At 48.1% G+C, this 16,155-nt stretch overlaps 2 protein-coding genes across 2 annotated transcripts; one reads left to right on the top strand and one right to left on the bottom strand.

The window, feature by feature from the left end:
• Nucleotides 1-1,738: 1,738 nt before the first annotated feature.
• WDR53 (WD repeat domain 53) lies at nt 1,739-7,676 on the bottom strand. The gene is made up of 3 exons (XM_072933673.1): nt 7,564-7,676; nt 6,235-6,726; nt 1,739-3,761 (listed from the first exon to the last, which is right to left on the bottom strand). Exons 2-3 carry the CDS (start codon nt 6,709-6,711, stop codon nt 3,174-3,176), a joined length of 1,065 nt encoding a protein of 354 aa, XP_072789774.1. The 5' UTR covers nt 6,712-6,726; nt 7,564-7,676; the 3' UTR covers nt 1,739-3,173.
• FBXO45 (F-box protein 45) lies at nt 7,675-12,828 on the top strand. The gene is made up of 3 exons (XM_004176453.6): nt 7,675-8,050; nt 8,309-8,665; nt 10,342-12,828. Exons 1-3 carry the CDS (start codon nt 7,775-7,777, stop codon nt 10,525-10,527), a joined length of 819 nt encoding a protein of 272 aa, XP_004176501.2. The 5' UTR covers nt 7,675-7,774; the 3' UTR covers nt 10,528-12,828.
• Nucleotides 12,829-16,155: the final 3,327 nt, after the last annotated feature.

The raw sequence follows: 16,155 nt of genomic DNA, 5'->3' as shown, positions 1-16,155 counted from the left end.
ATACTCTCAACAGGGATCCTTTTCACTGCAGGTAAACCACAGGTGTATGTATGACACCTGATTTGACTTTTAAAAGTCTCAACACTGCATAGTTTGCCTTTAAATGTAAAATATCCTAGAATCCCAGAATGGCTGAGTGGAAGGACCTTAAAGCCCAACTCATTCCACCCACTGCCATGGGTAGGGATACCTTCCACTATCCCAGGTTGCTCCAAACCCCATCCAGCCTGGCCTTGGGCACTTCCAGGGATCCAGGGAAGCTACAGCTTCTCTGGGCACCTGTGCCAGGGCCTTACCTCCCTCCCAGGAACGTGAAAATCCAGAGTGTGGGGACAGTATCCTTCCTAACTCTAACTGCTGAGAATTTCAGACCCTTTTTTGACTGTATTTCCTGAAGATCCATGCTCGTATCTTTGTATCTGCCCCAAGCCACCACCACTGGTGCCTGCTGCTGCACAGCCGAGCAGGAACCAGTGCCAGCGGGGGCAGCTGAGGCAGGATTATTTTTCAGGAAGTCCATGAACCTGTTGGTCACATTCCTCTGCCAAGTGCAGGCTTTGGAAATGGAGGGTGAATCAGCATCACCTATGACCTGATTCCCCAGTGATGGTGATTTGCTTTCCTAAAACTTTTAAGAAAGTTCCATTCTTGGGGTTCTTTTTTGCTCATGATAACCACTTACTCCCTATCTTTGAACTCTCCAGACTCTGAGGCATGATCTGAAAATCAGAAGTTCACCTGAAATCTCTAATTAGAACAGCAAGCCTGAATTTAACAGAACCACAGAATATGCCGAGTTGGATTCACAAGGATCCAACTCCTGGCCCTGCACTCCTGTCAGCAATCCCACCCTGTGCCTGAGAGCATTGTCTGAATGCTTCTTGAGCTCTGGGAGCTTTGGTGCTGTGACATTCCCTGAGAAGCCTCTTCAGTGCCTGACCACGCTCTGGGAGAAGAACGTTTTCCTAATATCCAACCAAAACCTCCCCTTATACAACTTAAGGCCATTCCCTCAGGTCCTGTCACTGGGCACCACAGAGATCAGTGTCTGTCCCTTCTCCCCCCTCATGAAGAAGTTGTAAACCTCAACGAGGTCTCCCCTCAGTCTCCTCCATGCTGAACAGACCAAGTGCCCTCATTGCCTGGTGACAATTCATGCAGCTGCAGGCCACAGATGATGGAGCAACTGCCCAAATCCTGCAGCAAACTGCCAGGATGGCAGGCAGGGAATAAACACCACCGTGGAGCTGATGGCTCTGTCCCTCTTTCCTCCCGCTATCCATTCACAGCCAGTTGCCCACAGCAGTTTCCAGAGAAGCACGTTAGCCTGGTGTCCCGTGTTAGCTGTCCCATGCCCCAGCCCTCTGTGCCCTCCCTGTCCCTCCCCAGCCCTGCAGGACCTGTTCAGCGTCTCGTTCAGGGAGCGCAGAGAGATACTGGCTTTCGCCATCTTCCTGGAGAACACCAAGAGAAGAAATAAAAGCTGGAGCGGGCTCGCTCCTCTCTCCTGTAGCCGGCAGAAACAGCAGGGACAGGGGATCCGAGTCCTGCAGGAGGTTGTTTGTTCCGAGGCTTTTTATAGCCTGTATATCCAAATATAGGTCATGGATGCACCAACACACGTTCACGGACATGGCACACACTGAACCACACAGCCCGACCCGACCCCTTCCTCTGCCCCACCGATCCCGTGTCTTCACACATGAACTCATGCACAGGTAACACAAAAGGGAACAAGTACAATTTTCTGCTTTTTCTTTTATTGCTGTGTTTTGGCTTCGATTTGCAGTTGCGCCCACCAGATCATGTCTTGGGCCAAAGTCTCCTGCTGGGAAAGGCTGTACAAGCAGATTGCCTTTGTTTTTTTTTTTTTTTTTTAATTAAAAAGGTACAAAGATAAAATCTGATTTGGATGAGAATGAGTTGTGTTTGGTTGCAGGGAGCTGCTTCGAGCAAAACCAAGACAGTTGGAATCTCTTCCATAAAGGGTGGAGAGAGGCAGCACAACCGGATAATGATTTTCCAGAGCTTTGTATGTAAAAAAAATAGAGCTGGAAATTTTTCCAATATAATATGAGTCTGGTAACAGCCCAGTTGGTACACACAGCAGCACAAACCCAAACCTACCACCAGTGCAGCATTTCCTCAGTCACTACTAGGAATTCAGTTCTGTGACAGGATAAGGACAGCCTAGGAAAAAAAAACCCCTTTTTTTAAGAGTTATTTGCTCACTTCTTGGGAAATTGAGAACGAACTGAACATGTCCAGAGATGTAACATTTCCACTTAGGTTTTCCTACCTTCAATTTGCAAATGAAGCTTCTAGCAAGCCAAGTTCTGCTCATTGTGTTTCAAAGCTTTAGGAAGACAGGAATTATTTGGGTAAGGAGAAGCTGTGCCGCTGGCCCTTCATATTCACCCTGCGATGGGGGTAAATAAACTTTTTGACACAATTTTATGTGAGTCTGGCACTATCAGAGTGATTCTAAGGTCAAGGGAACAGCGAGAGAGAAAGCATTTATTAAGCCAAGTGTAATAGTTGTTTTTCCCTGGGATACACAACTAACTGACAGCTGACCTAGCAAACAGGTGTAACAGTTCCCCTGCTCCTTTTACTGCAGTGAAAAAACTCAGTTGGCAACCACAGGGAAACTCATTTGATTACTCGTTAATTGATGCATCTAGTCTATGCAGCTGCTGACAGAGTGATGAAAACCAGATTCCACCATGACCAGTTCAAGCCAACTGGGACACAGCTTCATGGGAGAAGTCGCACAGAGCACTGCAACAGCCCAAACCACATAGGGCTGAGCCAATGACAGCCCCGCTACTGTTCAGCAGCCTCACTTAGCATTGTGGGTGTCTCCTGAGCACTAATTTTCTCCTCCAGCCTTAATTATGTCAGCTTAGTCATGAACTAATGTTACCCCTAAATATAGAGACCCGTTTCACTTAAATCCAAGCAGCAAACTGCCAACCCTGCAAGAGAGAGTAGCTGTGAACATAACAGCCACAAGGAACCAGCATGAGGCCAGGGACATCACGAGTGCACAGCAAATCCCTTTCCCTTCCCAGGGACCCAGAGGGGTTCACTGTCCAGTTCACTGTCAAGTGGATGTAAATGGCTCTGAGAAGTGGTTTTATCCCTCAGACTTCTGTAAGCCCCTGGCTGCCTTAAGGTTCTGGCAATGGATAGGCTGATATTGAGCTGGTCTGGTCAGCAACCAACACTCTCCTGGAGCCCTTTATCTCTGCAAACAAGAGCCAGTTCACCTTCTCTCCGTGTTCAATGCTGAGCTTTGGCACAACTCCAGGGTGTTCATTTGAGGCTGCTTTGCTGAGCTTCCCATCTTTCCTGCTGGAAGCAGCTGCTTGGGCCTTCCTCCTGTGCAGAGATTTTGCTGGACTTTTTTGCTGCTTCCCAATATTGCTGCTGACATCCCAGAGCAAGACTTTCCCATCGTTTCCTCCAGACAGCAACCGGTATGCCTCAGGCATAAAGAGCACCTGTGAGACTCCCAAGCTGTGAGCCTGGAACTCCAGCTCCCGTTCAAACCTGGCACCTGTGACTCGGAATATTCGGACTTTACCGTCCTGAGCTCCGCAGCCGAAGACGTTGCCGCAAGAGGCGACGGACAGGGAATGCGCGAGCGGCGGGTTGAAGAACTGCCTGGCTGACTGGGGGCTCTCCTCCTCCGTGTCACACTCCTGCAGGTTTGTGGTCCACAAGGGACGAACTTTCTGCAGGTTCCACAGCATGACCTGGAAGAAAAAACAATAGGATAAATAAATTATTTGTGTGTTTTACTTCAAATCAGATCTTTAATAGTAAAATAAGCAACCACACTTCTTCTCATAGAAGAGCAAAGGCTGTGCGTGACTCCAAGAAGTGTAAGGCGTGTGGTTTAACTTGCCCTAATAAATGTAGCAAATCTTTCTAGCCTGCTTTCCAAAGCCCCACCACCACACTCTGCAGTCAATGACTCACAGCTTTAGACCATGGAAGAGATGCTAACACTGCTCTAAAAGCTTTTGCATTTATTCCAGCAGTAGCAATCATGATGTACTGCACATCAATTATTGAGAAGGAGGGACACGGAAACTCTAGCAGTGAATAGAGATCATTATCATTCTGGATTTCTGTCTCTGCTACTTGGCCTATAATAGTCACTTCCATGAATGTGTCTTAAAAATGGGACAGCAAAAGGCAAACAGCAGTTAAGACTGTGGTTTTTAAACAGGCATATTTGTATTTATTTTTATATCCAGTGAGTAGATCTGGTTTGTGCTATGGAGTAGGGCATGCTTAACCTACTGAGATGGGGCAGGTTGTGCTTTTAGACTTCCTTTTCCAATGCCACCCCACCTCCAAGCCCCCAGTGAAGAATCCCACGTCTCTTGTACAGCAGTCCAAGCATTACATATTTATACTGAGCCAATTAAAAATAATGCTCTCAAGACTTTTGTAGGATCTGAATTGACAATGAGAATTCTCAAGGCCAACAGACTGAAAAGCCCAAGTCATTCTAATGCAGCACTGGTGTACTTTTGCTTCATAAAGCTAAGCTTCAATTTGTTATTAATAAAAATATTCCTTCAGTAGTAATCACCAATAAGAAGTACCAGAGCCTTTAAATTTAGTTCACAAAAAAGCCTGGCTCTGAATTTCCGTAATCCAAATCACACTAAAACATCTGAAATATATTTCCTGTCACTTTCCTGTTTCAGTTACTGCTGTTGCTGCTGCACTAAAACTACTTCCACAACTGTGATTTGTTGTAAATCAGAGGGGCTGGGTGATGCTTACAGAAAATACTCCTGTTTTCATCACAAACAGCACTGCAACAACCTGATGAATCCATCAACTGCTGAAGAGTTTTCTGCAAACTATGTATTTTCTATCCTCATGGCACTTTCCCTGCTTTATCGGAACTCCTGAAAGAACTCCAGCAACCTGAATTTCAATTCTCATCAGACATGACTTCCCCGAGGGTTTGACAAGCCCAGAGTAAGTTTTGTAGAGCCCACAACTTGTCCAAAGACATGGTGCAGCACAGGGCTTCAGAGTTCTGCAGCTAAGCTCCCCTTTGGGAAATGATGTATCTTAAATGCAGAATGCAGAATGATGGTCTTTTCACTGTACAAAAGCACGCTAATTAAATCCTGTTTTGGGATACTGACTTCCACCTAAAAAACCAACTTGCTGAGCTACAATAAATGAAACTAATACTAAAAAGTCACAAAAAATAACCAGCTCCCTTGTACCTCCTTGTACATAAATGTTTACAATTCTGATAAAAATTTTCCAGCCACAAGCTTGTGTATCTGCATTTTTGGACCAGAATTAAGCCAGCTGAGGGACTGACAGTTTACTCCTCCAAAACAGGATCTATCATCATGGCTTTAACACAGAAAAATAAGAGTTGATACTAAATATCAACATGTACTTGCTCTAATAGGTTGTGAGATGTACTTTGGTTTCAAGAACACAGGGTGAAACTGCTCAAACCTGTCACACAGACTTCACCCTGACACCGCTGGAACCACAGAAACCTTTGAGAAGTGACAGTTTTCATATCAGGCTAAACCAGGAATGTGGTCAGACCTCAACTACTGGAAAGAAATTACTGAAAAATATCTGTTCTGGGCTTAACTCCCAGCATGGTTCTTCTCAGAATACAAAGGGCAAAGTTTCCTCTTGATGAGGATAGAAAAGTTTAAAAGGCAAAGAACATTTCATGCTCCCAAGATGCCAACGGAACAAAGGATAAATTATACAAATCACTTGTCCTCACAGTGATACGTTCCACTAGGAAAGATGCTGCTCTACCTGCCTGCCTCAAACACTGTGCCTTTTCCTCACCATCGTTTGCATCTTATCTGCAGCCACAACTGATTCCTAAGGGCAGCTACTGGTTTTGCTCAGTCTAACAAAGAGCAAATACAGCACAAGTGAGCTTTGCGGTGTATTCTGATTTCCCCTCACCCCACTCACTTTTGAATTGTAAATCTTAAGGAAGATAAAAACAGGGCCAGAAGCTGCTGAGTGGAACATAGCACAAGCAGTCCCAACACTTAAGTTTTGGGCAAAAATACTTCAGAATAGTGAGGGAGCTTTCCAGTGACTGCAGGCTGAACACCTTCGTGCTCAGTGAAAGTCTGCGGCTGCTTCACTACATAGGTGGGTAATTATTGTTTCACTTCATTAATAGCCGTACACATGTATGCAAATCACCTGCATGTCCAGTCCACAGGAAACCAGGCTTTGAGGCCGCTGAGGTCGGAAGGCAACAGACGAGCAGATGTTGGAGTGTCTCAAGGAGCGGCTGACTTTCTTGCTTTCCAAGTCCACAACCTTTATGGCCCCCGAGTCATCCGCCGCAGCCAGGAAGCTGTCGGCGTCGTTCACCGAGAGGCAGTTGATCTCCTCCTCGTTGATGTGGAAGCGCTGCAGGGGCTCCTGGAGGGAGCGGACATCCAGCACGCTGATGGTTTCTCCGTGGGACGCGTACAGCGTGCTGGGCCGGCGGGCGGAGAACACCAGCGAGGTCACGTCCTCCGCCGGCGGGAGCCGCAGCTGAGCCACGGGCGAGCCTGCCCCGTCCCACAGCGCCAGCTCGCCCCGCTCCGCGCCGGAGGCCACCAGCCCTTCCGCGCTCACGTTCAGGCACAGCACAGAGGAGGAGTGCCCACCGCTCCACTTCACTGCCATGCTTCAGGGACACCCCTGAAACACACAAAAACAAGCCCCGAACTGAGGTGGTTGCTCAGCTCGTGACAACAGAACTTATCAAGCAAGAAGATCATCCTGGAACTTCAGTGTGCAGTTAGAACGGGCGCCTCGGCAGCTCAGGACAGCTCAGCACCCAAGTGGAGCTTTTGCTCAAACAACGACACCAGGCACGGCCAGAGTGCTGACCGATCTTTTCCAACCTAAATAACACAATGAGACTTTTTAAAAGCAGTATTACTAATTTAAAGCAGGTTGCAACATATTTAATTGCTTCTCAGTATACACCCATGTGCTCACCAACCTTAACCCTCCCTCGGTGTGACTGCCCGCAGCAGCCTGTGTCACAGCACTGCTTAGAGAAACGCATCAGCAAAAAATTAAGTGAAGAGCGAAAAAGGGCAGCACGAAAGTGTTGGAAGGACTGGGACGCTGCGGAGAAAAGGAGAGAGGCACACGGGGTTTTTGTGACAGCCCAGCAGCCGCTTCACTGCCCTAAGGTCCGTGCATTTATTTAACCACGTTATGTTCTCCATGTGGTTTTTGTTGACCCAGATCTAAAGAGCAGCCAGAGCCCATTCATTCCACCAGAGGAACTTCGGTCTTGGCGATCAAATAACACTACGGAGAGGGCCGATACCTTCCCCGCAGCTCGCATCGGGGCAGACTCGCGGCCGCCGGTCCCCGGTGGCCCCAGGTGAGTCGTACCCCGCCAACCGCGGGCCCTGCGGCAGCTCGGTCCGACCGCCGACCGCCCCCCGCCCCGGCAGGCCCGGCCCTGCGGCCGCCCCCCGGCTCAGCCGTGCCGGGGGGCTCGGGCCCCTCCGCTCTCACCTCAGCTCCCCTCAGCTCCGCCGCGCTCCCCTCGCCGCCCCCGGGCTCCGCTCGGCTCCGCCGCCGCCCCCGCCCCTCGCCGGCCCCCCGCGCCCGCCGCGCACGCGCGGGGCGGTGCCCGCGGCCGAGATGGCGGCGCCGCGCGCCCCCGCGCCGTGAGGCCTCGGGCGGCCCCGGCGACACCGGGCGGGCGAGGGGAGCGCGGGGGGCGATGGCGGCGGGGCCCGGCCCCGGGCCCGGCCCCGGGGCGGCCGCGGCGTCGTGGGGAGGGCCGGGCTGGCGGCTGCCGGGGCGGGTGCTGGAGCTGGTGTTCTCGTACCTGGAGCTGCGGGAGCTGCGGAGCTGCGCGCTGGTCTGCAAGCTGTGGCACCGCGTCCTGCACGGCGACGAGAACAGCGAGGTGTGGCGCAGCCTGGCCGCCCGCTGCCTGGCCGAGGAGGCCCTGCGCACCGACATCCTCTGCAACGTGCCCACCTACAAGGGCAAGGTGAGGCCGGGACCCCCGAGCCGCGGGGACACCCCCACCCCGCCGGGACACCCCTCCACCGCCTCGCCCGGCGCCTGGGGACGCCCCCGCAGCCCTCCGGCCCACCCGCCATCGGAAACGAAGGGGGCGGGAGGCCGGGAAACATGACAGGGTTTTATCTCTTAGAGCCACAATGGTTTGGGTTGGAAGGGACACCTCCCACTAGACCAGGCTGCTCCAAGCCCCGTCCATCTCCCCCGCCCGCCTTGTCTCGCCCAGGTCCGTGCCTTCCACCACGCCTTCAGCACCAACGACTGCTCGAGGAACGTGTACATCAAGAAGAACGGCTTCACGCTGCACCGCAACCCCATCGCGCAGAGCACGGACGGGGCGCGCACCAAGATCGGCTTCAGCGAGGGCCGGCACGCCTGGGAGGTGTGGTGGGAGGGCCCGCTGGGCACCGTGGCCGTCATCGGCATCGCCACCAAGCGCGCGGCCATGCAGTGCCAGGGCTACGTGGCCCTGCTGGGCAGCGACGACCAGAGTTGGGGCTGGAACCTGGTGGACAATAACTTGCTGCATAACGGGGAGGTGAACGGCAGCTTCCCCCAGTGCAATAACGCGCCCAAGTACCAGGTGAGGGGGTTTGCGTGGGCTGTGGGGGGTGCTGGCCATCCCTCGCTGTCCCGGCTGGCTGCTGAATTTCTCCTAAGTGACTCTCAGAGGTCTCTTTGCCTTCCCTGCAGAAGGCAAATTATTCTACCTCGTGAGCCTTTTCCCCTCTTTATTTACTGTTTCCAGAGGCTACACCTGTCTGGTGTTCAGTGCACCTGACCCTGGGTTGTTTCCACACTTCAATCTCAAACACTGAGTGTGAAACCTGTACTGTGGGTGTCTGCTTAGACATCATGGTGCATTTTTGAATAAAACCTTGAAAAGACTGTTGTAGCTTTCTGAAGTAGCGACTTGCCCCACAGCAAGGTGAGTGTCTGAGGGCTTGTACCCCTTTATTGTCTGGCAGGGTGAGCTGAAGTTAGTGCTTAGGTGAGAGTCTTCCTGCAAAAACCTGCAGCAGTGCTGATTGCTGCTGCTTTGCTCACTGCCCACCTTCCAGTGGATGACATTTATCTGGAATCTTATGTTCAGATAACTTCAGGGTATTAAAGAGCAGAGGCCACCCTACCTTTTTGTCCTTAAAGAAGCCTGTCTTGTCATTCTGCCTGCTCACACAGCTGTCTTTTCACTGCTGGATTTGCTCGTGTTACAACTTAAACTGGATCATTGTAATTTCTGTCTCATATTCAGAGAATGGGTTAGAAGTGACTTTAAAAATAATCCAGTCTGACACCCAGTGCTGTGGCTTTGTACTGGCTTACATTCCACTTGTGGGTGAAGATCTGTGTAGTGCCTTGCATCTGATGTTCCTAAATTTGTGTGAAAGTTCAAATCAGTGATCCTTCGGTGTATTTTGTGTTTATTAAGACTTGTGCAGTGATCTGCTCATAGAAAACATGCTTGCAGGAAACACATGTGTGTGTTAGTGTTGGCTAAAAGAAATTCCCAGTGCTGGGGCTGGCTGGAGAAGAGTCAAGAGTTTGTGTGGTGCTTGCTGTGCTTGTGGCTGTTGTCTGGGAATTTCATTGATATAACATGTGCAATATAAATGCAGGGAGCTCTGGGCCTGCCTGGATCCAAGGCTCCTGCTGTGGTCAACGCTGGTTTCACTTTGTATGTATATACTTTCAGGGTTTTTGTTTTACATTTTGTACTGAAATTTCCTTTTATTAAGACATGTGCAGTGATCTGCTCATAGAAAACGTGGTTGGTAGGGAAACACCTCTGTCAGTGACAACACCTGTATATTAATCTATTCTGGGATTTTTTTGTAGGTGGCACTTGCCTTTCTTAAACCCATTGTCTTTAAAAATGCTCCTCACAGAGCAGTTGCTGCTCAGCGATAGCAGCAGCTGAACACAGAGCTCAGGTAACTTGGAGCCCATTGCAAAGATTCCAAAGCTCTGCAGTATTTCCAAAGCACACAGCACATAGTGCCTGCTCTCAGTGCTCTCACAGGTTCATATGGGAAGGGTCATGTTTATTATCATAAACAGGTGGTGGATGCAGGCTGTCCTGCTTCAGATCATGGTGAAATTGAGAAATTCCTGTCATAAGAGCAATCAGTCATGAGACACAGGACAGCCCTGCTTTATAATTCTCTGCTGTGTTACACTTTGCATTATTTTTGTTTCCATCTGAACATGCTGACTCTCTCTCTGTGTTATTTTTACTCTCCCTCCTGTCTCTGTTTCCAGATAGGTGAAAGGATTCGAGTTATCCTGGACATGGAAGACAAAACATTAGCATTTGAGAGGGGCTATGAGTTCTTGGGAGTTGCCTTCAGAGGACTGCCAAAAGTTTGCCTGTATCCAGCAGTGTCTGCTGTGTATGGTAACACAGAAGTGACTTTGGTCTACTTGGGAAAGCCTCTGGATGGATGACATGGATTGTTCCGTTGGGACGTCGAGATGTGGATGTTTGGGAGGAGAAATCTGCATGTTGGTTAGAGGGAAACGTGTATTAGAGGAAAAAAAGAACAAAAAAAGTGTGTGTGTGTGTCCAAGAGCCATCGAGGGAGCCACATGGAGTTTGGAAACGGAGGACCAGCCATCCTTCAGAAATTGTGTTACATTTCCTCTTTCTACCAGGCCAGAAAAATCCTCAGGGCTGCAGTTGGTTGAGTGGGAAGCTGACACATGCATGTCGCAACAGATTTTATTGCTAAAATGGCAGTGTGACCTCAAACATTTAAGAAAGGACTTGATACAAAAATGCTTGAGGAAATTACCCTGGGATGTGTAAGTGGCGTGTTTTGTGAGAGACTCCCATTTCCAAGCTGCTTGTTCCTTCCTTCCTTCCCTCCTTGGAGCCAGCATGGGGGCTGGAGCAGAGCGGGGCTGCTGCGGGTATTTACAGTTTTTAGTGTCCTGAGAGGCATGGTCTGTGCAACTGCCCTTCTCTGGTATAACCATACAACATGTGTGCAGCTATTTTTAAGTGTATTTTAAGGATTGTATATAAAGAAAACGTTGAAAAGAACAGTTAAAAGAAAGGGTTTGCTTTATTCTAACTGGGACAGGATTTCTTAAAGGGAAAAAAAATCACCCCCCTCCCTGGCACCAGAGGACACACCTGGGACAGGTGTACAGCCTTCATGTCAGTGCAGTTCTGTTGTAATGTGTCTTGGGATGCTCTTGTGGAGTGTGGTGGTACTTGGGGTTGTTTCCTGTGAAAGTTTCCATGGCTTCAGTGACAGGTTTGTTCTCTGTAGGAAACAAAAACCTTTTTCCCGTGAGTTTCCTTTCACCAGAACTCGCACTCCCCTCGGGGAAGGAAGGCTGAGCACATCATTGAGCCTGCCTTCCTCTCCCCCTCTCACTTGCTAGTCACTCCTGTGAGATGTCTCAACATAATGTGGAAGGAGCATTGGGCTTCTGCAACCAGACCTTACTTTCAGCTTCAGTTGCTTTATAAAGCTTTAAGGCTTGCCTGAACCTTTCTTAACTGAATCAAATCCCCCAGTACCCCAACATTCACCTGCCCAGGACTAGTAAAACTCTCACCAGCTCTTTGATGGGGATTCTGAATCACATTCAATGTTTGTGCTCTTCACTGCTTTTCCCAAAGCCTTGTCCTGACCACCCCCAGGCGTGCCCGTGTGCTGGCTTGTGCAGGCTAGGAAGCTGCCAGGGGTAGTGAGGAGGGAATTCCTGGTGAAACGTCTTTCCTGTGAGGCTGGAAGGTCTGTAGGGAGCCCTGGATGGGTCCTTTAACAGGACAGGAAGGCTGTGGGACCCATGGCTGGCTCATGACTCTGGTTTTGCGCTGGTTGGCATCTCCCTGGGCTGTCAGGGTTGTTTCAGAGTTGCTTTTTGGAGAGGGAGAAGGAAATGTTTATACAACTTCTTTTGCTTGTTTTTTTTTGTTTGTTTGTTTGTTTGTTTGGTTTTGTGCTAGAGAATGTGAGTTGCTTGGTATCAGACACTGGCAATTCTCTGAGCATGGAAGAAACAGGAATTCCTCTTGAGCTGTTGCTCATCCCCCTCCCTGTTCCTCAAGGAAGTGAGTGAGGCTTTGCCTTGGAGTGCTTTTGGCCTGGTAGGTGACCAGGTTCTGCCCTGGAACTGTGTAAGTTGCTACCATTTAAAGGATTTATAAGTATTTATTTGTTTTGTGTGTTCATTGCTGAAAGGCAAATCAAGGTCTGTTCCTCTTGCTGCACCAGACAGAATGTGCTGTGAGCAGTGGAGGTGTTTTAGGTGCTGCTGAGAGCAGCCAAATAAAGGCTGTGGAATGGGCATCCAAGTACCCGGACAAATCTGTTACAGGCATTGATTGTACTGGACTGTTAAGTGTCTGCAGAGCAGAACCGTGGGGCATAGAGTTGGGGATAAAGGAAACAAAACCCTGCCCAGTTCAGGAAAATAAATAGTCCCCAGGATGAATGTATTCTCAGTGCAGTCCTGAAAGGTGCAACCTCTGCAGTTGTCCATGATCCAGTTAGAGGCAAGGAAACCCTGAGAATTCCGAGGAGTTTTAATCAAAAATTCAGATTGATTCCCATTCTTCGGACTGCATCTTGGCCTCTAAATAATTTCCCTCTAAATCAGAAATGCTGATAGTTGAACATTCCTTAAGGGTGGGTTTGGGTGGACTCACTTATGTAAGATTATAACTTATTCCTGGAGACCAATGCTGGCTGTACAAAATATTAAAATAAACTCTGCTATCATTCAGAAGGATCTATTGGTGTGGATTCTTGGAATGGCATCTGCAGAATCCCACAGATGGGAAGAAGGGACCTGCAGTTTGGTGCCCCAGGAGTATTGTAAATATAGGTAAACTCAATGGGAGGAATTATGATGTTTGACTCAGTTCAGAAGGTTGAATGATTTCTTTATTATAACTATGTTATAATATATTAATATACTATATAAAGGAAGATGTTAAAACTATATGCTACTTTCTCTAACTACTATATCTAACTTACCTACAACTCATAACCCTGTTCTCTAAAGTTTAAACACAAGTAAATCTAATTAGTTATCAAACTTAAACAATTTTCACTAAAATTGAATCAAATAATCACCCTACAGAAACAATTCTCTTAAGTACATTTTACATTAAAAAAAAAAATTTCCTTCTCTCTATACACTTCTATAAAAGAAATCTTTAAAAAATATACTAACTCACAGGAGGACAGAGGCATTGGGGCTGTGTGATCTGCTGTGTGACTGCTGGAAAAGAGAGAGTCTGAGTGGCTAGGGAGGGCTTGGAAACTTAGGAATCTGATAGCTGTGCTTGGGAAATTGCCTCCTCTGAAACAGGGATGCTCACTCCTGACTCTGGGAAAGGCATTCCTGCCTGCTGGAGGCCTGTGGGTTGGAGCTGGGGTGGTTTGGTCACTGCCCCTCAGCTTCCTGCTGCTTCCTTAGCTCTCCCTGAGGAAATTCAGTATTTCACAGTGCTTTTAGGAAGAAGTTTTGTGGGTTTGAGCTCTGAGGTGCTTTCCAAACTCTGTGCACCAAGAGTTTGCTTTTAAGCAGTAAATCCTGGCTGACACCTCCTTCAGGAGCAGAGAGGTTTGGTGCTGGTTTGCCAAGAAGGCAGAGTTGGTTTTTGTAGCCTGAGGTACCTCAGGGTCAGCTGAGCAGTTGTTTGGGGTATTTTCCCTGCCCTGACCAGGGGTTTAAGGGCTTTGGTTAGGGGGAACATCAAGTGTTCACAGCCCCAATAACAGAAATCAGTCAGATTAACAGGTCTTTGCTTTAGAATCTTACAGGATTTTGGGATAAGTGAGCATTTTATCTGTCATTTTAATAAAATTCAGAATTCCTTGTGGTCGGAGTGTGCTGTGAAATCTGTTGGGAGCTGAACAGTCAGTCCTCTGTCCCTGTCACATCTCTGAGGAGGTGAGGAGCTCGGTGTGGTCACTGGTTTGGGGGCAGAGCTGTTCTTGGCCTTGCTGGTGCCTCGTGCTGGGCTGGGACACTCCAGCTGGGAAAATGCTTTTACCCCAGCTGAAAGGCTGCAGTAAATGTACATTTTTGGGAGCCCTGTGTGCACTTCCCCTGGCAAAGGCCCCTTAGTCCTGTCCCTCCTGGCCACGTTTCAGGTGACAAACCCAGGCAGGAGCAGATGGCCCCGGTGCTGTGGCTGTGCTCTTCCCTGCCTGCCTCCGAATGTGACAGAGAGAAATCCAACTTTTCCCTCTGCTTAACTCTGATCTACATTTCTAAATTCCCTGAGCACACTGGGTGTGTTTCCAGATGGCTGCCTCTATTTTTTTTCCTCTTCCATTTTTGCTGGGTTGATGACAGCAGCAATGAGTTAAAATAACACTGGGCCTGATCATAGTCTGATCATGCAAAACTGGTTTTTTCAAAGTATTTAAGAGGTGAGCAGCCCTCAGTCATTCCTTAAGCTATGTAATTCCATGTGAATATTTCAGGTTTTACGTGTTATAAATAGCTCCTATATGTGTAAGTGAATTTTTTTCACTTACTTGCAGTGAAATCTGCAGACAGAAAACGGCATTATTGAAATTGCACTAAGATCCTTTGTACAATTAAAGAGCAGGTTTTCAGGGGGTTGGCAGTGGCCATGCTTGACTCTGTAAGTGACAGTAGCCCACCTTATGCTAAAGTATGATTGAAAGGAAAAAAAAAGAATGAAGCAATGAATGAACACAGAAGGCTTTTCCTGTAGTGCTGCTGGACCTGCTAATTCATCCCCTAAGCAGGTTTTTTCCTACTGTTGGATGAGGCTGTGTGACTACCAAAGGAACTCTCCCATCTGCCCACGAGAGGGCAAAGCTGTGGGAGCCTTGACTTCTGCTCAAACAAGTGCTGAGAACAATAAATATTTTTAGTGTGGAACCTTCTCCCGTAACAATTACTTCCTGTTCTTTTCAAAAACCAAACCAAACTAAAAACCCTCAACAGAAGTGGATGATGGACACAGAATTTTTTGAAGTTCACTCCTTCATTTGAACCCTGCATCCTGAAATAGGCTGAGTAAATATTTGCATTTCAGAAAATGATTTTTAGTGACACCAAACTGAGCCAAAGCTCCAAGACCACCTTAAAGGATTGAAAGGGATTTGTGAAGCTCAAACAAAATGTCAGAGTTGTTCAAGGTCCACTTTTTCCAAGACTTGCTTTTCTTCCCCTCAGGCATTCATGATGAGGAAATAGTGATATCAGCAAAAGATTATTTTTATTTAAATCCATTGCAATTGATTGCAAAGTAATTGAAAGGGAATTTTGAAATGAAACTCAATGTATGTTACAAGTGTTGTTCATTCTTCTGCAATTTTATCAAGTCAGGAATCAAAAGGATTTTCCCTTCAAGCCTGCACTGACAGATGTGGTGTGAGCTACCTGCAGTGGTTTCATGTCTGCTTGATTTATTTTGCCTTTTTAAATCTGGAGCTTCCCTTGCTTAGAAGAACTCAGCCATACCCCATCACTTCTAAATAGCAATCTAAGAGAGTAAACTCTGCCAGCTCCAATATGTGGCTTTATAAAGTGCTGGACAAACCTTCTAGTAAGGAAATGGATGTTGGCCAAAATGCTTTTTTATTGTATTCAAATACTGCAGGGCTTAACATTTTTCATGGAATCCAGATTGGTTTGGAAAGGACTCATCCAGTTCCAGCCCCTGTCAGGGGCAGGATACCTTCCACTAGACCAGGCTGTACAGCCTTTGCCAGTTCCAGATCACCTTTTGGGTTTCTTTCATGGCTTTTTTTTTTGTTTTTCTGTGCTCAGGTGACACAGGCCACTGTCCTCACACCGGGTCCCATCTGACATTGGGCACCTGACCCCTTCTGTAGGGTCTTGTGCACGAGCAGAGCTGGAGGGTGGGATCTTGCTTTGGAAGCAGCCAAAAGACGTCATCTCAGCTTCAGCATAAGCGTTGATCTATTCCTGGGTAAATAATTGACACGAGCAGAAGTGGATCAGAGTTGGACCATTAGTGGGACTCAGGAGAGTGTGCGGGATGGAAATCAGGAGGTTTTTCATGCCCACCTCACCCCACAGCGCTGTGCAGCTCTGGGATGTGAC

Source organism: Taeniopygia guttata, chromosome 9, assembly GCF_048771995.1.
Source record: "Taeniopygia guttata chromosome 9, bTaeGut7.mat, whole genome shotgun sequence".
Classification (NCBI taxonomy): Eukaryota; Metazoa; Chordata; class Aves; order Passeriformes; family Estrildidae; genus Taeniopygia; species Taeniopygia guttata.
The sequence above is the reverse complement of the archived record's forward strand: the minus strand, read 5'-3'. Positions and strand labels throughout refer to the sequence as shown.

Coding starts and splice junctions, on each gene's coding strand:
- WDR53 (XM_072933673.1), bottom strand. CDS start 6,711: ATGGCAGTGAAGTGGAGCGGTGGGCACTCCTCCTCTGTGCTGTGCCTG. Junction 3,762..6,234: donor CCTGTGGACTGGACATGCAG/GTGATTTGCATA, acceptor TTTTTCTTCCAG/GTCATGCTGTGGAACCTGCA.
- FBXO45 (XM_004176453.6), top strand. CDS start 7,775: ATGGCGGCGGGGCCCGGCCCCGGGCCCGGCCCCGGGGCGGCCGCGGCG. Junction 8,051..8,308: donor TGCCCACCTACAAGGGCAAG/GTGAGGCCGGGA, acceptor TGTCTCGCCCAG/GTCCGTGCCTTCCACCACGC. Junction 8,666..10,341: donor ATAACGCGCCCAAGTACCAG/GTGAGGGGGTTT, acceptor CTCTGTTTCCAG/ATAGGTGAAAGGATTCGAGT.